Below are 23045 nucleotides of genomic sequence, written 5' to 3'. Positions count from 1 at the left end.
AGAGAATACACTTAAAGAGCAAAATGTCATAGAAACCATTTACTACATGAATGCCTGATGGAAAAAAGCCCAGCCACCCTTACATGAAAAGCTTCCAATACAGTCCAGATTGTCTGTTCTTACTGAGACGTCATCTAAGGGATGAAATGTGTGTAAAGAACAGCTCACATTATTTTATCTTTTTGCTGATATATGGTCACAGATACACAATGCTATGAAAATGCAACTAAATTTGCAAATGGTCTGAAATGTGGGAAGCTACCAGGACCACAAAACATTCACACTGCAGGTGCTAAGTACAAATGACCAAGAGAATTTTCTTGCTTTTTTCTGTCAAGATAAAAACACCTTCCAATGCCAACTTGCAAATTGCTTTCAATGCATTATAGTGGGATGTGTTGTAAGTTTTCCGACATTCCAATAAAAAAGTCAGCCAGGCTATTGAGCTGCGATCAAACAGACAGGCAGGTGCTGTTTACCCTATTCAACAACTCAGTGATTACAGGTCATTAGGGGCAGTGATCTAAGGAGAACTTAGGGGCAGTTCCCCTGCAGGTGTGTAACAGGTAAACAGCCCCAAGTCTCAATCCTGAATGGAAAATACCCATCTCCAAAGATTTTTTTCAAGAACATTTTCACTCCATGAGAGAACCACAGCCTCTTTTCAATGGGAAGATAATGCACCAGTGAATTCTCTCAAGAGCAAATTGGCTTTTGCCCTTTCTTTCAGAAATACTCTGAAATGAGATTACACATACATATTCCTCACTCTACTACCACAAGTTAGGATTCACATTGAAGACCTGCTGATCCTAACCATCCTGTTATGACTGAGGCACTTCTAGAATCGGGACTCTGTGTTTCTTCCCGAAATGATGTTCACATTAAAGAAATCCTAAGGAGTGGTTCACACCCTTTCTCCTTCACACAGTACCTGCCACCTAGGTGACTTCTGGATTTTGCACCTTCAGTGACCCAGGACACTTCTATTTACATGGGCAGGTCTACACCCCTCTGGAAGTCGCATGACTTACTTGTAGCTCTCTGACTGAAATACCTCAGGCTCTGGCATTTCCATACAGCTGTAGTCTGAATGTGTTAACAGCTGGCTCAAGATTTGCTAGGAAACTTCTAGCTGTCATCAGGCCATCCTCTGGCAAGCTCCAAGGGACTTGGATAGTGTATCTCCATCTCAGATATTGGTGGGGTAGCTCCCTGCAACTTCATCTGCATCTTCAGCAGACATGGCATTCCAGAGGCCTCGGCATGCTCAGGTGGATAAGTAAATTCTAACATGGTCTGTATGAGTTACTTCAAGGACTTTGTCCAAGTAAATTTATGTAAGGAGCAGGAGCTGCTTAGTTTTGCATAAAGTGTAAATATATAGACAAATTCTTTGACTGATAAGTAGTATTTAGTCAGTAACCAGAGTTCTTCAACAGAAAATCCAACACAGATACCAATATATTTGTCTAATACAGATTTTACATTTGTCTTTTCCATTTCCTGCAAAGTTGTTTGAGGAATTGGTTTGTGCCTCTTCAACTTGAGATGGAACTAAGTGCTAAGTGCTCTCCCCAATGTGCTGAATGGAAGTGTTCCCTGCACAAGACAAAATTTAAAAACATTTGTGTCTCACATAGTAATGCAGACATGAACTATGTAACACCAGGGACTTCCCCATCACAGGGAAGAAATCTCTCTTTCTATTCTCTACACATTTAATACATGGCTTGGAACCTTTCTTATTTAAAATATTCCAAAATATTCTAAGTAGGCTTGGAAGACAGAATGGCTGAGTAACCCGGGGCTCTCAGTCATTCATCGCGATATGGAGTGCTTCATAAATCACTTACAACCATGTGCATGGAAAGAAGGAATGACACTATCTATTCTGCAGGAAGAGCAGACAGTCATGAAGATTAAAAAATCTTGACTGGTTTTAGATGTCTGATCTGAGACATTATGACTTGTTTCACTGAGGAGTCAGCACCCCATAATGCTTTAATATTCAAAATGTACTTCCCTCTGGCTTCAGCTGTGTGTGCTCTGAACTCCTGCAAATCATGCCTGCAAGGTATCCAGCTAAGCATTCAGCACGGTGACCTCCTTTCCCAACTCTGCTTGGAATGACTTGCTTAGCTGCACAAAACAGCTCTCTGGGAGAGGCAGGGACAGAATGCAAAATCCCAAGGGCAAAACTAAATAGCTTTGGCATGCCCCTTCTTGTAATCCTGGTCTTACTCTCCTTATCACATTCAACTTGCAGCTGAGGTAGTAGTTGAATTTCCTAACATTTGGATACCTGACCCTGCAATCTTCCAAATATTCTTGGTGTGGTGAAAGGCGGGAGGAGGAAGATGGCAACATGTATGTATAATTTGCCAAGGTCCAAAAAGAAAAAGAAATCTCTACCTTCATCATTTGAGGTATCTAAACACAGTGTGGAGCAGAGCTACCTACAGCCACTGTTGCACAATCCTGAGGCAGTGTGCCTGGCACTGAGCATCCTCAGTAGCCCTGCTCAGAATCAGGTAACCATTTCAGGAGCAGAGACATTTAAGCTGCTTTGTGAACACAAAAATCTTCAGACGTTTTAGCTTTTAGGCTCCTTTCACTCTCTATTGAGTGTGTGTGTATATATATACATATATGAAAAGTACAGCATTTTATAGTACTATTTCTCAGTCAAATTTGTACATATTTTACCAGAAATGCATATCCAAAGCATACATGTGTAACAGCATCCAAAGAAAAGGCCTTCAATTTTTTTCACAGCCTGCATAAATATAGCATTTCCTCTTAATTTCATATGTAGAATGTTTACAGTAATAAAACCCCAATAATTAATGTTTACAAAAAATACTCACAATATAGAAAAATCTCAGTACAAACTAGTAAGGATTAACACAAGTAGTTGAAAACCAGGATTTTATAATGAGTCATGTTAGGCAACCCTAATAACAGCAGCCCATCAGCACTCCTTATAAAAATATTCAGTTCACACAATTAAATTTACAAAGCAAATCACCAAGAGACAAATGAGACAGAAAAGCAGAAGGCTGTAAATTTACAGAGGTCAATTCAAGATATGGTGAAAAGGTGAAAGAACCACAGAGAATGAAATATGAGTGCAGGTAGAGAGGAAGGGAGCACTCAGTGCACAGAAAAAAATAACAGCTCTAGTATATTTTATTGAATCAGACTGGCAATATCAAAGAATAAATAACATCAAAGGGATTCTTTTCCCCATTTTTAAGCAAAATAAGGAAATCAGGAGGCATACTTCTCTGTATGTGTTTCCCACTACAACTTGTGAGCCAGTTTCGATCCAGTTTGACAAAAAAGGATTCAGGAATATGAAACACTAAGTTTTATTTCTATGAAATAGCCAACTGGGTAAAGAAAAGAGACCCTACTGCACTCATGCCTATTGAAATGATGGAACTTGAGTCATGAGACATGAGAAAATCCACTTACCTGCAAAACAAGTCCATTAGAAAAACCCCTACCAAACCTAAGCTTCCTTCACTTCACAGCTCAAGCAACTTTTTACCTTTTTCACTTAGTAATGCCATTTGAAGTAACAGTCCACATTGTGACTGAAACATGTGTCTTTAACCTAAAGACATTTTCTGTCTTTAACATCTTATTTTTCCATCTCTATATTTCAAATGAGTTTCCTTCAGCAAAGGCCACATTCTACTTAACCCTGCCATGGCACTAGGTGAGCCTTAATCACAAATTGTGAGAATCAAGTAAAACCCCTTATTTGGAGAATTTACCTCTGCCCTGTGGCAGCCTTTCACAGTGGCACACAGATGTCCATGCTAAAAACCAAAACACATTGCAAAAAATGGCAGCTAACAAGCAAAGGTTGCCTGTATTGCCTCTACTCCTATGAATTTGAAAAGAAACCACTGTTGAGTTCTACAGACCAGCCCAAAATAATTCAGTCTGTGTGCATGTAAGTAGTACTTCACCCTTGAGATCATTTTGTTCCTAGGCTTCTCCCTACACCCACTGTATTTGAACTCCAAGATCTGTGCTGACCTTGCTTTAGGGGAGCATGAGGTCACTGACTCCAAAGTATCAAATAATCTGTATTTTGGTATATACCCTTAAAGACTATTGCTCACCTGAGTATGATCTTGCCTAATTAAAGTGACCTACCCAGCACATGTTGCTTTCACTGAACCCTCACAGCTGGAAGGAAGGGACCTCTGGAGATCATCCAGTCCAACCCCCAAGAAGTTTGCTTTAGGGGATGGAAATCAGTATTGTGAACATCTTTTCTAAAAGGCCTTTCATTAACACAGGTTATGTGATCCTATAGCTGTTAGGCTTCAGAGAACGTGCACATGCCTGTTTTCCTGATGTTTCTCAGAGGTGGTATGTTAGTATTCTCTATTGCAAAATGGCAGTTGACTGGAATACTTACATTTGGAGAATCTGAATTAAAGAAGAAAGATATTCTGGAAATTCAGTTTTTAGTTGTGCTTCTTAATGCATGTACATAAGACAGCAAGCTTTCAGTAAGTATGAGAAAATATAAAAAAAATTAAAAGATCTTTCTTCAGCTGTTTATAGTAAAGGTAGGTTTAATAGAACATCTAAATGCAAAAATCTATAGGCCTGAAGGTCTACTATTATGATATATGGATTCTGGAATTAGGGAAGGCTAGGTTTGTTTGGGTAGGAACTTTTAAGTACAGCAAGAAGTCTAAAAGTGTAACTGAGGTCTTCAACACAAACATGAAATCAGCCTCTGTGTGTCTGCCCATGAGGGAAAGTAAAAGGGTAATTAACACAGTACATGAAAAAACAAATGGGTTTTACTAGTTCTGGTAACAAGATATTGTAAGTCTAAGCTTCACTGTGATCAAGCCAAGTGTATAAGTTAATCAAGACCTTCACTGAAGTATTTCTGTTAACACTTTCATCTTACCAGTGGGAATTATTTATAAAACTGTTTTCCACTGGCAGCATGACAAGGTGATCATTAACACAGCACAGACCATGTGAAGGAACCAAATTAAAAACATGCAAAAGTAGCATTACACTGGTACTGTAAGCAGCTGCCATAAATAATTCTGCTCCTCAAGGTGGTTTCAACCATCTTGCTCTAAATCTAATAAATCAAAACCCCTTTATATAAAGTCTAGTTCTCAAAATTTACATTTCTAGGCTTCCCAAGGATGTTTAACTTTACTTCCTCAAGCATGAGAAATCAATTTGTTCAACTAAGCCAGTTCCAAGTCCTCCTTGAAAGCTCTCATTTGGAACTGATTATAGGAAAAAAAAAAGACACATTGAGTTTTACACATCTCAGGTTTTGAAGTAAGAGCCCATTGTGGCCCACAACTGCTTCCCCCCACCTCCCCTCCACCAACACATCAGGAATTAAAGTAACCAAATCAGTGGGAAGGCTGTGGCACAGGAAATCAGTAATACAATAAAACCAACTTTCATTCTAAGGTGCTGCTTTGACTCCGTCACAGGTAGGAATTATCTTGGTCATTACAAATTTCAAGTGCTGACTTAGGTGAAAACAAGGTGGTGGTTTAGGTTAGTTTGCAAAGGTATTTATATCCTCTACCTCACTCCCACCCACAAACACACTAATGAAATCCTGTGTGCAAAACTCTGCTTGCAGGAATGGATCATCTCCTCACTCTTGGTGAAATACCTCTGGGATCTGATGGGAATTCCAGCTCAGCCTTTATATGGAGCTCCATGCGTGTATAGATCTGCCTGCCCAGGGCTCTCCCAAGTCCTTCCCTTCAGAACTTCCAGCATCCAGTACTCATCTGCACTGTGTGGGAAGTTAATATGCAGGATCCCAAAAATATCAGAGATGCTGGTCCATGTCCATTTGGACTCCTGCATCTGAAGGAATCTGAGGAGGAGTGGGGCGGTCACAGGCTGTGGATAACCAAAGCCTTTTTTGTGCACTCCCAGTTAGAACAGCACCCTATTTGTTCTACTTTTCACCTGTGCCAGGCAACAAAGGATCAGAAAGCTACCACCAACTTCCATATCCCAGTTTCTAACTATGCCTAACCTCTAGCTGAATGCTCTGAGAAAGTGAGCTCCATTTAAAGTGAAATTATTTTCTTTTAATTTGTACGCAACTCCCCTTAATTCCTCCAGTATTCTTCTTTTCCTTATTCCCTTTTCTCAATTGCCAACCTAAGAACAATCCTTCTTGAAGTAACAATATTTCTTGAAGTAACAATATTGTTGCTTGGCTACTTTTCAATATAATCTAGCTTTAAAAATTACTTTTTAATAGTACCTGTCCTGTATATCAGATAACTCAGGGAGCCATTGTTTTTTCAAAAAGAAACTGATTGGGACATCTTTGTCCTTTCATAGTACCAGTGAAACAGAAGAAGCAGTATCAATAAAATCAATCAAACTGCAACAACTGGTCAGCAAAATAACACAATTTGTGCCCAGACTTCATTTTTAGAGATAAAGGACAAGCTACAACCTTGTAAGTGCAAGTTTCCTATCAGTGTTTTTACTAATAAAATTGGAGTCAATTAATTCAAATAAAACACCTAAACCTTGGTGTAACAAGAGCTAAATACAGTGGCAAAATGCCATAGAGACTACAGGCCAGCTGTTGCAAACTTCTTGTATCACAGAACTTCAATTACATCCCTAATTAATCTGTTAAAATAATATTTCACAACTCTAGATATTATTTTAGAGCTTAATATTTTTCTTTATTATTAGCATGCCCACAATTAGCAATGTAGAATGCCAGCTAGAAAAAGCAAACAAGAAACCAAAACAGCAAACCCTCACAACTCTTCCTGGCCTAGGTGTAAAAACTAGCCAATGTAGGGTGATAAAACAATTTCTTTTCCCCTGGCCTTCCCTGACAATCTGTCATGCTCTTGTGGAGCAGAGTACATTTGCTCCAAAGCACTGAGTCTTCTGCACTTCCAGCTTGTTTAGAGAAAGCACCAAATTGCTCTATTCAGAAGAATATCATCAGTCCTTCCTTTTTTGTTTACTTCTGCAGAGGCTGATTTCACAGTTTACTGGCTTAGTTTGCAAAATTACTTTTTCAATGAAGATAATTAAGACTGCTGCTTACTTCTTCTATGATTAATCAGGAGTAAAAATCAAAGCAATTTTGTTAGACTGAAATACCATGGATCTCTCTCAGAAATAAAGTGAAATGCTTTCAAAGCAGATGATCATCAATGGTGCTATTTTGCTTATATCAAAAGGGCACACACTTGTTAAGCTAACAGGAACAACACTTTTACACTTTTATCAGAAAACCTGGCTTCATAACCTTAGGAAGTTTCATACAGAACTGCAGGAGTATGTGTATTCACTCTGGTTTCAAGTCAATGCTTCTTCATTAATATTTTACTCACACACAAAGACTTCCAAGTTTAGGAGGTAAGCTGTGGATAACAAACAGCCTTACTCTACACTCCCATCAGAAAGGAAAAAAAAAAAAAAAGCAGTCAGCAAATTCAGTGATGGGTCCCTGAGCCCAAAAGTAATCACCAAAGAGTTTCTGAACAAAAATATTTAAGTCATATTTTCATCCAACTCTTCCTCTGTATCTAAGGAAGACAGTTAAATATTATTCAAGAGTCACCATTAAACCAGGAAGTGATTGTACTACAAATGCAATTTTAAGACCTAATTACTTTCCAGTCAGATCTTCCAGAAGTTTTCATAACAACAGGAGATATTTTAAGGATGCAAAAGTAGAATGCCACACATAACATAAATACTATTACAAAGACAAAATATACCTATTAGCATAAAAATATTATGCAACCAGCTCAAATCTGCTTCTGAAAACAGCCCTGAATTTATTCTAGCAGAAAGACCAGATGAATTCATTTACACTCCTAGTCCTCAATTCCTTCATCCCTGCAACTGACATGTAATTGTTACCTTCTTAGAATTACTACAGATGTAAAAAAACCCCAAATTACACCTTCTAGCCACAGTAAGTGTTTCATAATCTTTACCACGTGTCATTTTGCTCTCTGGAAGAAACTTCTTAAATGTGAGGTCATCATAGTCATCGAGTAGTCACCAAATGGCACAGGTATTTGCCACTTACCTAGTTTGCCAAGATTTAAATGGTCATCATTACATATTTGTCTCTCAACATAAATCCTTCTCCATGCAGGTGCATGAGAAGTATTGACCATTAAAAGCTTGGAAAGGATAAAATGATGCAGCCAGAGTCAGGGTCCCTTAAGCAGAAGATTCAACACTGAACATTTTAGGGAGAATACTGTCTTTTTTTCTGTTTGAACCCTACCTCCTTATGATCCTACAATTACAGACAGCTTAAGGGTGCCTATCAGTGATGTTCCCTTTCATGGATGACACTACTCTTCAGTAACATGTGGTGCACTTCACCCTGCAGAGTGTTCTGGTCATTCCGGGCAGCACCCACTGCCTCCTTTGCCAGGGCCCACGTCAGAGCATTCCCAGAATACACACCCAGCTGTGTGACCTTCCCCCTGTCCTCAACAGGCCCTATCTAATGGAACTGAAGAGATCTCATCACCTTACAGTGTCTCAATACAAAGTCCTACACCGTGTTTGAACAGATCACTGCAAACTGCTGCTACTGCTTTACACCTCTCCACTGAGGCCTCAAGACATATTCCTTGTAACAGGGTATCACAGATTCCATATACAATCTTCTGAAAATAAACCTAAAATTGTAGAAAATCATTCTGCAACAGGAGCAGCTCTGCTCTGCCGTGATTTTTTTCTGCTTTTGACTGTATTGCATCTTTTTCATATTCTCTTCTGCCTGGATGGGTCTTGTCTATGTCTATTCTGCTTTCTACTGCTTAAAGGCCATTTGGATAAATGCCTCCCATTTAAATCCTAACATTCAGCTCAAAAGGCTCCTCTTTCATAGCAGGCTTAGAAATTCTGTTTAGTGAGCTGCACATCTAGTTACCAGAATGCAGTTATCAAGAATATTCACAAAGCGGAAGAAATCCTTGAGCTGATTCCAGAAAAAAATTTCATTAACCATCTTTCCAATTGTCCCCAGTACAGGGAACATAAACATATTTTGGCTAATATGATTAGCAGTTTTCCATTAGTAACCCAGACAACACCGTGAGAACTTCTGGACTGTGCCCAAGAACCCGTGGCATATCACAAGATCTGTCTGGGAGATTTTTCTCACCAACAAGTTCCAAAATTATAAGCAATTCTCAAGGCAGCTTGAAAATCATGAAAGGTAATAAGTGCATTTTAAATGGTCTTTCCAAAACGCTGTTTTTACCTGCCCATGGCATTAGCAAGGACCTGAAATTCATCCATTTGAGGGAAGCTGTTAACTTTCCACACCACAGCAGCTGTATCACAGCAAGTCACGTGTCTAGAATGAAAGTGCTCAGTCTTCTGTGTGCAGCTGTAGCCACCCACCCACAGCACTACCAACCACTCCACTCTCAGGCTGGCTAGTGGAAGAGCTCCAGGCAGCAGTATCAGCAAGCTCTTCCTACAGCCAGGTACTTCTGACTTCGTGCTTTTTGTAACCCCTCCATCACACCTCTAAACAGAGGAAAATCAAATGTCAGAATAGAGAAGAAAATGCACAAGTTTGACTTGAATCAAGCAAAGGAAATTTCATCACCTATGATCTTGCCAGTTAATGCATCCTTAAACCAGTCTGCATGCATGCAATTCCCTAGTTTATGTTTGGGCAATTACCACTTATTCCTCAAAGCCAGGCAGCTGCCAGAACTGGTTTTAAGAGCCACAACTAAAGGAGCTGTCTGGGGCCTCAGAGGCCCATTAGCCTAACCTGAACATCAGGGCAAGTCACCTAGTGCATGAGAAAAGAAGAACCCTCCACACTAATCTTTGTTCAGGATCAGAGTAACCTGACATTTGTTTTATTCACCACAGCCCTCCCACCTGCCTCACTGAAGGCTACACCTACAGCACGGAAGTAGAGCAAAAGGTGGGTAATCCATTCCCTAGTCTGGCAAGAGCATGAACACACCCATCACATGAAAAGGACAGTTCTGAACAGTTTGCTGGCATCTCTTCTTTATATTTCATTGAGAGAGACACAGTGACTCAAACCATGTATACTGCACACAGCAGTGGGGCACAGCTTCTAACCCCCAGTTATTTTCTCATCTCCAATCCCACAGCATGGACTTAGCACTTGGCAAGTAAACAGGTCTGGGGAGAGGGGTTAACTTGACATGCTCATGAACTAAAGCTTTAAGAAACCTATTTAGTGCATTTACCCAATAATAAACATGAGCAACAAAAGCCTTTTCTGCTATGGACAAAGTTGGCACTTACTTTAATGAATAGTTTGAACACAGTTTCTAATGCCAATAAGCAAATGAGGCAATGAATAAAGTAAAATATCTTTCTTCACTGTTTCCCATGCAATATGTAGGATGTTTTAATTGTGCAGCTAAACACCACCAATGTTAATGGTATTTTTAGCATTTAGACACTACCAAGGTCCATTCAGCATTTTAGGTTTTCCCAGCACTTACTCATAGCTGTTTCAACTGGAGCAACTGGCAGTAGATGAAATCTGAGCCACTTGTCCTGAAATGCTTCATAGACTAGTTGTAAAGGACATTTGGGGTATAAGTTTTGTGATCATGCCAGTCACCCATGATTTGCTGATATCACCTGTAGTGTTGATGATGACTGCCAGACCATTGTGCTGCATTAACATCACACAGACTGCTTATCTCTTATCTCTTCCTCAAGTGATTTACTAGATCTTCTAAGGGCACACATGTATGAAACCTTTTGCACAGCTTGAGGTTCAACAAGGAAGATTTTTAGAGGACAGGAACAAGAAACATAAATCTGAGCAGGATTTCTTCTCCCCTTGTTTCTTTCAAATGTTAATATAGCAAGTCTGATCATCCCTTAACTTCCCCTACCCCTGCTAAGGCTTATTTACACCATCACTGTGCCAAAAAAAAACCCCCCACATAAACCTTCTTCCACTCACAATCATGACAGCCACGCCTACTCTTGGCTCATGAAGCCCTTTGGTGTGAATTTGCCTGGACTTTTACACTAATGATGTGTGGGGAAAGAAAACTGAGGTACAAGCAACAAGCAGCTTTGCTGTTCTCCATGCTGAAGTGACAGCATGGTTCACAGAGAAAGGTTCTACCCAGTCAGATGGTTAGGTCTAAAGTCTTTCTAAGTCTAAAAGAGAATTCAGAGACACCTTGAAAATTTTTCAGTGCTTCAATCTAATTCAATGATATTTTTTCTTCCCCTACCTCCAACTCAAGCAGCACATTTTAACTTCTCCTTTTACACACATTTATACTCGCTGGCAAATAAACAAAATAAAAGTTTTTGAAATGCTCCTACATGCCTGAAACAATAAGATAAACCTGAAGTAGTGTGGGCCATTAAAACAGTCAACACCCAGCAGTGAAGACTTCCACAGGAATCTTAATCTGCTCTGTAGTGCCATCCCCTTCCCAATAGGATGGTGAAAAGTCAGTTCAGAAGGTGGAGTCAGCTTCTTTAAATCAGCTAGCTAATAAATTCATTTTTCCTTGCTGGTGAATCAAAAAAGCAGGACACTTGTCACTCACTGATCATTTTCACCAAAGATAAAAACTAGACTCTATCAAGAAGGGAGCAACCATCAAGAGAAGAAAAGAGAACTTTGTCTTTTGCTCAGAAACTCCTGGCACAGGAGTATTAGCTATTGCTATTTCTTAAGCATGTGAAATGGAACCAAAGCAATGGAGTTAATATATCTGAAATTTTAGCCAGTGGATTAAAACTGACTACATCATGTTGAGAATTACTCAAAAACATAGAGATGTAACAATAACATTAGACTGATTTTCAAAGATGCTCCCACTGCACCCAGTGAAGGTGGTGCTCAGCGTGGGCCTGGGCTGCACAAGCTCTGCAGCAGCCAAACAGCTGAGCCCAGGAGCTAACTTGCTCATCTCTGTACAAAACTGCTATTTCACAACAAAAGTAGCAAAAAGCCCCCGAAGTCCTCAATTATATTCCAGAAGTGTATTTAGGCTGCTAAATCATTCAGGCACTTTCAAAAGATTTCCTCAAGTTTGCAAATCTAATTGCTCTTCTAAGCTTAATTCAGCTAAATTTTAAAAATCAGCTAAATTGGTGCTAATGCTGATGACACTAAAAATGCCCTTAAACTCATTTAAGGTTAATTTGGTAATTTACCAGCATAAAGGTTAAGCTGACTAAAGGTGTTTTTTTAATACAGAATTTTATAGAATTTGATTGGCTTGGCTATAATGGTAGAAAAATAGTTTATTCAAACTTCTCTAATACTGTTAAGCTCATAACTTTACTTCATATAATTCTTCTCTAGATTAAAAAAAAAAAAAGTCACGGAGGAAAATGACACCAAAAAATACAGTTTTTGTTCTAACACAGATACTTGCATTTTTCAGGATATTTAGCAAAGTGATCAGTAAGGAAAAAGCACTCTTGTTTCCCCACCTTAAATCATCTTTCTTGTAAGGAGTAACTCTCTTGTATAAAAAATGCTGCTGTGAATAGGTCTAGACTTTACACAGCCATGGGTCACTAATTTAATTAGATTTCAAAGCAACTATTCTACCTTTACACTGAATACAATACTTCCTGGACCCTCCCTCATACTAAAAGGAATAAAACAATCCGCCAGAGGTTTACACCTCAATGCATGAGGAAACAACAACAAAGTGTACACACAATACCCTGAGCTACAGATGGGGATTATATTGTTCCACTTATTAGGAAAACCTTAACTACCTGCTAAGTTGGTATTTTTAGCAAGGAAAACAGAATCTTTCCTCCTTTCTGGTGAGACAGAATTCTGTTTGACCTGCTCTGCTCAGAAATGACTGCCATCATCCAACCTCAGTAACTTCCCCTACCGAATATGAGCTTTTGCACATACTAAAAACATAAAACAAGCTTCTCTATATGAATAAAATACATTTTAGAAGTGAACTTTACTGGTTACAGTAGAGGCTCTTGCCTTCTATAAGATAACAGTAGCTCTTGTAGGGTTTTGCTTGGAGGTAAATAGCAGGGTAGGGTGAGGATAGGGGTCCTGCAGTGTATCAGCCTTTGGTCTTTTGAACTTTTCTCCTGGGGCTACAATTTCCACAGGGTTCTTGTATCACATGTGTTCCCACACATTTCTGACTCCACTGCTTAGGGCTTTCCTAATTTCAGTGATCCAAAGCTGCATGGATTAGTTACCTGAGGAGACTGGGGGTTTTGCCCTCAACAAAACCATGAGGGAAAAACAAGAAACCAAGTTCATATTCTCCTCCAGGAGAGCTCATGTAGCATTTCAAAGAATTACACTAGATAGGAGTTGTTACTGGAAGTGAAAGCACACTATAATAGACAGGATCATTTGCCTCCAGTTTCACCAACTCTAAATGACATGAAAACACCTATTATTTGACACTATCATCCTGCTACAGGTTTCTGCTGTTATTCAGCAACACACATGTAAAGGAGAACCATGCTACAAAAACTCTATGATCAGTCTATGCAAATAGACTTTGCTACTGTTAACAACAATTCAACTTCACCTTACTCTGCTGAACAGGATGCTAATTCAGCTTTGGTCTGACTGTGACACACAAGTACATAACCCTTCCCACTCTTCCACATGAAAACAAGATGCCAGCTGGTATTACACAGGAAGGGCAGGGGCAGTTGCCAGGCTATAATCACCAATTCTTCTGGATCTCAATATAAATGAAGCACTTATGACATTGATTCCCTAAGCTGACAATAAATGCAGATCTTCTGCAGGCAGCTATAGGCTACTCCTCCCTTACATGCTGTGTACACAGTAAGAAAAGAGAATTTTGTGAGGAGCGGATATGAAGATGCTAGCACCAAAATTTCTGGCAAGTCCAGAGCTTGTATTTTGTTAGCAGCATTCCTCCTCTCTGTATGGCAAATTAACAGCAGTAAAAGATGAAACACACCATAAACCATTCCTCCAGTGCAGCATTTCTGGAAATATAATGGCTACTAGGGCACAACACTTTTGATGCACAAATGAAGCTGAAATTATAATTGTCTCTTTACTCTCTCCAGTTAGCTAGTGGTAATGGTAATGACATAAAAGTGAAACAATTACAGAATGTATAAAAACAGGTTTCTAAACATCCATTCCTATTTCTGATCTCAAGTCATCTTTCTGATCTCATGACAAAACTACTGGGCCACAATGCTAATTTATCATTGTATAATGGAACTGAAAAGTCAGTTAATTTACCATATCCAGTAATTTGTTATAAAGTAAAAATTTTAAAGAGAGCTGTTTCACAGCTTCTATCAATTTCAGTCTGTGGGTTCAGTTATCCTAAAGTCAGTGCTGTGATGAAAAATCAGACTTTCATGGTATGAAAACTTGAAAAAAATAAGCAGATATTTGAATGTAATTTAAAAATTCCCACGACAGAGAGGCCTAGTGTTCCATGAAAAGTCTAAACCACAGACACAAACATATTGCATACTCTCACATGAACATGAAAAGAAAGGGGGTAAATGAAAGTAAACAAACAACATACAAAGATGAGCTTATTTTATTCTGGTTATAAATAAAAACCACAAGGGCAAAATTGCTCCCCCAAAAGCTAGGAAGCAAATCACAAAAAGTGAAAAGAGGTTAGTGGGGAAAAAAGATCACAAGAAGGAATACCAATGATGAAGAATTGACATGAAAGGAAACTGAATTATCTCTTTTCAAATGCGGCATTCTCGTCTAGTCACAGAAGACAGACATTGATTTCATTGCAAGAAGTTTAAATGAAAAAACAGGAAGGCACAGCTAAGTGTAACTAAGGGGTTAACAGAAGTTTGGGGAGTGGGGTCCCTATCCTAATTAGGAACATAGTAAATAAAAAACAATTATTATGTTATCCCCTCAATTATGGTCATTTCAGCTTTACAAAGTGGTAAGCTATAAGAGCAAGCACTGAGGTGACCTTAGCATTAATTAGGAGACAGAGGACAGAGCTCTCACCCAGTTACAGGAAAATATCCCTTGGCACCAGGATACAACAGGGAAGAAGGGAGGAGATACAGGGCTCAGAGAGACAATCCAGCACCATATTATTCCCAAAGAAAGGACCATCTTGAGACATTTGAGGATGTCCCCAAAGTCCAGCTCTGGGGACCTGAGGCACATGCACACAGAGCCCCTTGATATTCAAGAGAGCTGTAGCTGGGACTAGAGAAACTGTCAGAGCTGTGGGATTTACCGGGAAGATGAAAGCTGCCCATGCCATATTCCTCCTTTTACCTTCTTCTGCCCCATAGCTCTGTGCCTGAACAGTCCCAGCTGGAAACCACACCTGCCACAGGAGCAGATTCCTGGCTACTTCTATCTACAACAGTGGCAAACATCATTTTACTGCCTTTTCTTATTTTTTTTTAAACCACAGAGCTGCTTTATCTCCAACCTAGCAGAAGTTCACATAGAGAGGGCTGACTAATTTGAACTGACTGCAGACAAGCTGGTACAGGCATTACTGAGTAGCACAGACCAGGGACCACCAGAGAGTGATGAGCTTGGTAGTAAACTCTAATTTATTCCCAACACACGGAAGAATGTGTCAGCAAAGACTCTCAAAGTGAAGCACGTTAATTAGTTAAGCCTACTCAAGTTTTGTGGCTATTTTAAAATTAACAGGGTTGAGTAAATTAGGGCAAGCAGACAAAAGGCCCACATCCTTAAAAGCACATTGTGGGTATGCTGTGAATTGTCTTTGTTGATCTGGATCTAAATGGATTTCAAGGTCTAATAATGAATCAATGAGTTGAATACTGCTTCCCAGATTCCTATCTGTGATTAGGCTCTTGTAACAACCTGAGATTCAAGGAGTGTCTTGCACTGTATTATTAGACCAGAGCTGGTATTAAAGAACTTTCAAACTGAAATTATGTGAATATTGACTCATCACAGCACAACCATAAAGCTGAGTCCTGCTGTTGTCTTTTTTACATCTCCATGTAATCATATGCAAATTAAACTAAGAACAGTCATGGTAAAATAATAAAGCACGGTGGGCATCAAATTTGGTGTTATCTTTTATGGTACATAATTCTAGGAGATGGATGAAGCACCTTACAGTTAGCAAGAAATTTGTGATGAGAAGAGAAACACTTTTGCCTCCAAAACATTCAATAATATTTAGAAGTAATGTTAACGTACCTCCTTCATTGCTCTTTTTTTCCAACTGTGCCACTTGTATCACTTCAGCAGCAGCATCCCTTACTACCAAGTCTTCATTCTGCAGCAGTAGAATCACACATTTCCACAGACCAAGGGTATCAGACAGTCCTATATTTATTTGTGGAGAAAAATTAGAGCTCTATTTCTTATACGCATTCAAAGAAGTTAGAAAGTTCTGTTTCCACACCTAAACACAACACATGAAAGGCATTGGCAAATCACTGAGAGACAGACTGGCAGTAGAACCAAAGTATTTTCAGCATCTGTGAACCTTATCTAGGTGGCAGACTCAGCTTGGTTTAAACAGTGGGCAGCAGATAAGAGAATGGGCCTCTCTCTCTCTGGGTTCAACTTTAGTCCTGAGTGCTCTCCATTTTCTACAATTTCTAGGAGTGCAGAATTCCTGTTTGGCAACTTCAAAAATTCTGTGGCTGGAGATTGATCACTGATTCACACACTGCTCATGGATTTGCTGCTGCAATCTGCCTGGATCAGAGGCTGCCAAACCAAGCTTTCTTCATTTACTGCCAATGGTGCTGGACAGAAGTGCCATTCCCTGCTGGAAACAGCTACTGACCACACTTTCAGGGATCTACCCTCACCTCCTTCTCCCACATCCAGTGTCCCCAGCACTCACCAGAAGGCCCTGCCAGCCCTACACCCACTCTCTGTTGGAAACCAGTTCAATCCCTGGGGTGATCACACGTACACAGCTAAGACTAACCAGAGAGGGAGGTGCTGATCTGGTACTGCCCAAGCAGGCAGACAGCACACACCACCCCAGTGGCAACCCACACTCACAAGCCATGCCTCCCTCATGCCATTTATTGCTGCTTGCTGCAACACCATGCATGACTAGCTCAAGTCACACATCTGTACTCCTAGGTTTGCTGGGGTACTCTTCAGCTGACTTTTCAGGTCTTGTTGAACACCCTGACTTAAAGGAATCCACTGGAAGCTCACTTTAAGATGCAGCCAGCTGTGAGATATTACTTTCTGGTGACCACAGACAACACAAGAGTTGTGTTTCACTGCTGGTTTTCTTCTACCATGTTTTCAGCAGATTTGTCAGAGATTTGTATAACAAGGCTAGCCAGATAAATACATAGCTGTATTTCACTGCTTGGCCAAAGTAAATTGCTCCAGGCTTTACTACACAGGCAGAAGAAGCATTCCTGTATTACCTGTAACTTCCCTATGTGGCAATGGCATGAAGTAAAATTACTTCAGAAAGAAGTTGCTTTTTTTTCCTAGCATGACACATTCAATAATATTATACTGGTACAGCTAGGGCAGAATAATTATTCCCCTAGAGATTCAATACTCAGATTTCCCACCTAAACAAGTTTCTATTGTATCTCCAGAAGCAGTGGAAGTCTGCAAAGGGAATTTGCATAAAGACCTTTTCTGAACCCTCAAGCAGCTTGATGAAGAGATGATGGGGTCACCCAGAACATACAGACTGCCATTAACCCTCTTTCTCTTAGGAACACAGTAATGGAAGCTCTTGGGACTGACCACAACTCCATTTCATACAACCACAGTTTCCTTTAACTCCTACTCTTTAGTATATATGGTCAAGCAAGCTGATGCAGAAGAAGGCACAGAAGTCAGAGCTGTTTACATGCACACAAACCCTTGAAGGGAACTATCCTGGGTTTATACCACTCCAACTAATCACCAGCCCATGCCCTTGATTTGCCAACTCCCCACTGCAATACTGACAGTTTCACAGTTGTGAAGATCCCCAGATTCACAATTCTAGGTACTATGAAGGGTGAGCTCTGCATCTTTCTTCCCCTGGATCAATTTTAAGAGCTAATTCAGATGGTTTGCCCACTGAGGACTTGGGGCTCTATTCTCTGGGCTGTTTGGGGAGCATTTATTTTTGTTTACTTGCCTGTTTTCATTTGTTTTGTTAGGATTTTACACACAGGATACAAACTGCTGCTCTGTTTTATTTCAGACCTTCACATCTGCCTGACTGGAAAGCATGGAAATCAGCAACTGTTTTGACAAGATCAAAGAGGAAACTGTTGTCCATCATCTATGGACCACATCCAAATAACAACAGATGACTAGCACAGCATTTGGGAGGTTTTCACTCCAATACTTCCACTGTCTTCATTTGACATAAAATGATAATGATGTCTGTATTGTGAAGAGCTTTATCTAGATGGTGAAGGTTAAGATTTCCAGAGCTGACACTATAAACACTTAATAGTGCAATGTCTACCTCATATAGATTTAGCTCTGGTGAATGTTACCAATACCTCTTAAAAGGCACATCTCAGAATAATAGCTAATTTTTCCCAAAACCATTTTCTACAGATTAAGAAATACTCTGTTCTTTTTGTATAAGAGATATTTGTATCCAGGCCATATGGATGGACTGAAGCTACTTAAACTAAAAACATTTACATAACTACACTGGAATGAAGTATCATGGAGTTAAAAGTATCTAAAACTGTCTGTTCTGTTCAGAATGCAAAAGAATTTCGTTATCATCTAGTACTACCTATTCTTGCATATCTCCTGTCCCTTTAGTCACAAAATCTCCCATTTTCTATTCACAGAAGGCAGGAGGGAAAAAAAAGCTAAAAGAAAAGCCCCATCTATTCTCCAGAACAAAACAGAGTTTCACTTAGCTTTCCCTCCCAGTCACTATATGTACTGTTGAATAAGGCCATGTAGGGTTTTTTTTGTTCTTCTTCTTTCTTTGTTTTCTAAAGAGACAGCCTAATGTTCACTTCAAACAAAAATCCTTATACCTGGGAGATATAATGTGATCCAATTATTAATTATTCTCATAGTAGAACGTGTCTCTCATTTCTAGACCGAAGACCTTCATTCCAACATCCAGCCAGCACAGCTTTGCTACACTCCCAGTGTTAAACTAAACTATGTCCAGCCCACCAACAGAGTACTACAGAAAGATTCAAGTCACAGAACAATTGCAAGCCAGTAATTCTGTACACCAGTGTATAGTGACCTGGAGACATAACAACATCTCATGTGCCCCTTCTGCTGAGTTATTGCCAGAGGCTGGGCACACGTGCTTTTTCTACCAGAATCTAAATAAATCTATACCTTTAGTAATTAAATCCTATTAAAATTTTCAAAAAACCCTGCTTGATGTAATTATGTTTTGACTGTGCATACACATACATTTGAAATCATGTATTCATGGATTTCAGAAAAAAAAAAAATCCAGAAAATTACCTTCAGGCTACTTACCAAGAATGAGCTTCTCACTGCTCAGAAGGAATGATGTTATACTTTTAAGAACTTCAGCAGCTGCTAACAGCATCTCTGTCTCTTGCTCATCTTCACAAAAATACATTATCAGATGAACCCATTTTTCCAAGACTTCTTCTGAAATCTGAAGGCACAGAACATGTGAGAAGTATGCTGCACCTCTTACCATCACATTGAACCATGGCCTGCCTAAGGGAGACTGCTCATTAGTAAATGCCCAGTTTTTCCAAAGTGGTGAAACCCACACGAACATTTAAAAGTTGGGAAATTTTCTTTTAATTAGAGCAGTAGTCACAGGAAAGTCTTTGACTCTGTCCCTTCACAGCAGAGTCACCAATGACCACACAAGTCAAAGAGTATTTTTGTGTCCTCAGTCCTTCTATACATGCATGCCAAGGACAAATATGCTGGTCCTTAGCTGAATTTCAGGGTGTTCCTCTCTGCCCATCCCTCCAGCCTGTCAAGGTCCTTCTGAAGGGCTGCAGAGCCCTCTGGGGTATCACCCACTGCTCCCAGCTTTGTGCTGTCAGTGAATTTGCTGAGGAGGCACCTGCCCCTTCACCCAAGTCATTGATGAAGAAGTTAAACAATACTGGGGCCAGTATTGACCCTTGGGACACTGCAAGTGACAGAGCTCCAGCTAGACCCTGTGACACTGCTTATGGCCCTCTGGGATGTGCATTCAGCCAGCTCTCAACCCACCTCATTAACTGAGGAATAAAGGAAACCTCATCATACTCTGCCTCATTCTGCCTGGCACAGGGCCATGTACCTGCACTGCACAAAAGGACACAGACAGAGCATGTCCTACAGATTCTATAACAGGTGAAAACAAAAAATAAAAATCTCCTAAGATGTTACAATTATTCAAATTTCAAGCAGACACATGGACAGACTATGTAGAAAGACAGAACTTAACTTTTACCTCATGGAAGAGAAAATCCCTTCCACAGATGTAAATACTAAATGCAAGCCCAAAGAAAGAATTTAGATGGAAATCTGATGTACCTGGCCTTTCCCAAAGCCAAAAGCTTTCTCTGTAGGTATATCTTAGACCTCCCATGACTGATATGCTCATTAGAGAAAGCTGTTGCAGCATTTCTATATAAGATTTTTACAGCATTTTTCATTAATTCTGCTTTGTTATGTTAACTGGAAGTACTCACACTATGCCTTTCCTTTAACTAAAAAGATTTAGTATCACAATTCATGTTCCTCAATTGTGTGCAAATGTGATATTATATTTTTTATAATGAGATATGGTTATTAGCATATAATAAGAAACCATTCTGCTGCTCATTCTATGAAAAATAAAAGCTTTGTAAGGAAAATAATCTTCCTTTTAAAATAGATCACGAGAGTTTTGTTTGTTTTAAAATATCCACTAAGTGGATTTGAAAATATTTTAAAAAATGTCTAGCACTAAAGCTGCTTCTGCACTGCTCTACACATACATATGTGACATCACACAGACTGACAATTTAAAATCAAAAGAAATCTGAGCTGGCTGGGAACTGCACCCAACCACTGCTTCAGCTTCGTGCCTTCCCATCCGACGTACTCTCCTGTGGGCTCTCCAAAAATCAAGAAACCACAACAAAGCTGCAGCTCAGTAAATGGGCTGGACTCAGAACAAGCATTAAACACCACAGGCATTTCCCTTTCTACATTATAGTGACCGTTTTGGATGAGCTGAGAAGCTGAAATTACTCCATCAAAAATATTTATGTATGTATTTAACTTGAAATTACTTTGAGAGGGATGTACTGAGATGATATTCATGGCTGTGTCATTTCAGAACATGGCAGTGTATTCAGAGAGGAAGACATAATGATGAATGTCAAAAATGATGAATGAACACAAGAAAACACAAGCTTGGGGTCTTTATCTAAAAGAAGCCACGTTACAAAAAAACTCCAGGATTACAAAACTGTTAACCAGCTCCATTTCCCTTACCTGCTGATGGTTCTGCAAAAGGTGGATAATCAATCTGGAGGCAAATTTGAGAGCTATGGTTTGACCTTCAGGGCTGAGAAAAAAAGGCAAAGGACATTTCAAAAAGCCAGCTGTCATCATTTCATTTCTAGAAGAAAACCAGCCAGCTCTTAATTATTTATGATGATCACCAATGGATATTTTTCAAGCTGAGCACTTGAAGCTTTTACATTAGAGATCTAGATGTCAGCTAACTTCTCAGCTGACATGCCAATGAAACATGCCCTTACTTTCACTTCTCTCATGTTTACTTCCTATTTACATACTTCTCATAGAAGAATACATTTGAAAATGGAACCTGAGTCAAATAAACCAGACATTATTTTAAATTGTGAACAAATGCATCTCTTGGAGCTGGTGTTTAGCTGCGGGAATATCCCTTCTACACTGCTAAGCAGGATCTAAGGATATGGCTCAGGGCACCGTGGCTGCTGAAGCCTATTCCCACCGTGGGGAATGGCAACACCTGAGCAGCAAGCCCTGCTGTTCCAGCCCCTTCCCTCTAACAGCACCAGTCAGTGCTATTTTACCTCCAGTACCTTACTTCATGCCAGAAATGACCACTCCCAGCATCATCATTTGAACTTGAACAATTCAGGGCAAATCAGCAGCAAATATGCACAGTTATAAAATGCAGTTCTACACTCTCTATATTCAATGTTTGTAACACTGGACTGCAATGTTTGCATGGCTTAAAAAACCATCAGGAGCAGGATGTCATACCCTTAGTCTGGACACTGTAAGCCTTGTGCATTCCATTATGAATGCATGGGCACAGCTCTAATTCAGTAGGACCTACAATCTGGCTCCAGATTTCCAGTGCTTTCTGCTGACTTTACAGTCTGTGCAAGGAGAGCAAACCCTAAGGATTAGGATTAACCATTTCTGCCAATCCAACAAGTTAAATGAGATCTGCTGTTTTTTCTACAAACCATCTGCCCATAAACCAGGATAGGAGGGATGGCAGATTCACAGCAAATGAGTGCAGGGCTGCATCATTAATACTAACTGTTAATTCTACAGTAAAGTGGGTGTTTCCCAGTTACCATTCAGGAAGAACTATGCTCACTGGCTATCACTGGACAGCCAAAGTAACTTCTTGTTTCAGGAACTGTACAACTGGACATTTACAGGGTGCTAGCATTACTTGTGGGCCTTTTGAATAATTCAGATAAAGGTCTTATTTATCTGAAAAACTCTCATGAACCCACTTTGTTCAAATATGCCACACTCTCTTTTCTGAAACACAGATTTTTAAATGAAAGTGCAGTCCCAAACCAATATATTAATGTTCAACATTGAAAGATTTTAAAATGTAAGTATTTCAACATGCATGACAGACCATACCTGCTAGAGATATCTGCAAGGTTTAAACTCCAGGTTAACAGCTGATTTGGATTCATTTTTATAGAGCATTCAGTCTTTGGAAGAACATTTCTGAGATCCATATTATAAAGAATTTCCAGCACCTGCAGACACAATTCACAAACAAAGAATTTACAGACATTCTCAACAGGAATGTGCACAT

General features: G+C 39.6%; 1 protein-coding gene across 1 annotated transcript in view; it reads right to left on the bottom strand.

The window, feature by feature from the left end:
• THADA (THADA armadillo repeat containing) overlaps positions 1-23045 on the bottom strand; it is a 153210-nt gene that overhangs the window by 11212 nt on the left and 118953 nt on the right. Inside the window, exons 33-36 of the mRNA XM_077175845.1 lie at positions 22865-22986; positions 21479-21551; positions 19502-19646; positions 16244-16372 (exon numbers count right to left, since the gene is read on the bottom strand). Coding sequence (XP_077031960.1) covers positions 16244-16372; positions 19502-19646; positions 21479-21551; positions 22865-22986 — 469 coding nt within the window. The remainder of the gene's footprint in view (positions 1-16243; positions 16373-19501; positions 19647-21478; positions 21552-22864; positions 22987-23045) is intronic.

This window comes from Agelaius phoeniceus, chromosome 3 (assembly GCF_051311805.1).
Source record: "Agelaius phoeniceus isolate bAgePho1 chromosome 3, bAgePho1.hap1, whole genome shotgun sequence".
NCBI lineage: Eukaryota > Metazoa > Chordata > Aves > Passeriformes > Icteridae > Agelaius > Agelaius phoeniceus.
The sequence above is the reverse complement of the archived record's forward strand: the minus strand, read 5'-3'. Positions and strand labels throughout refer to the sequence as shown.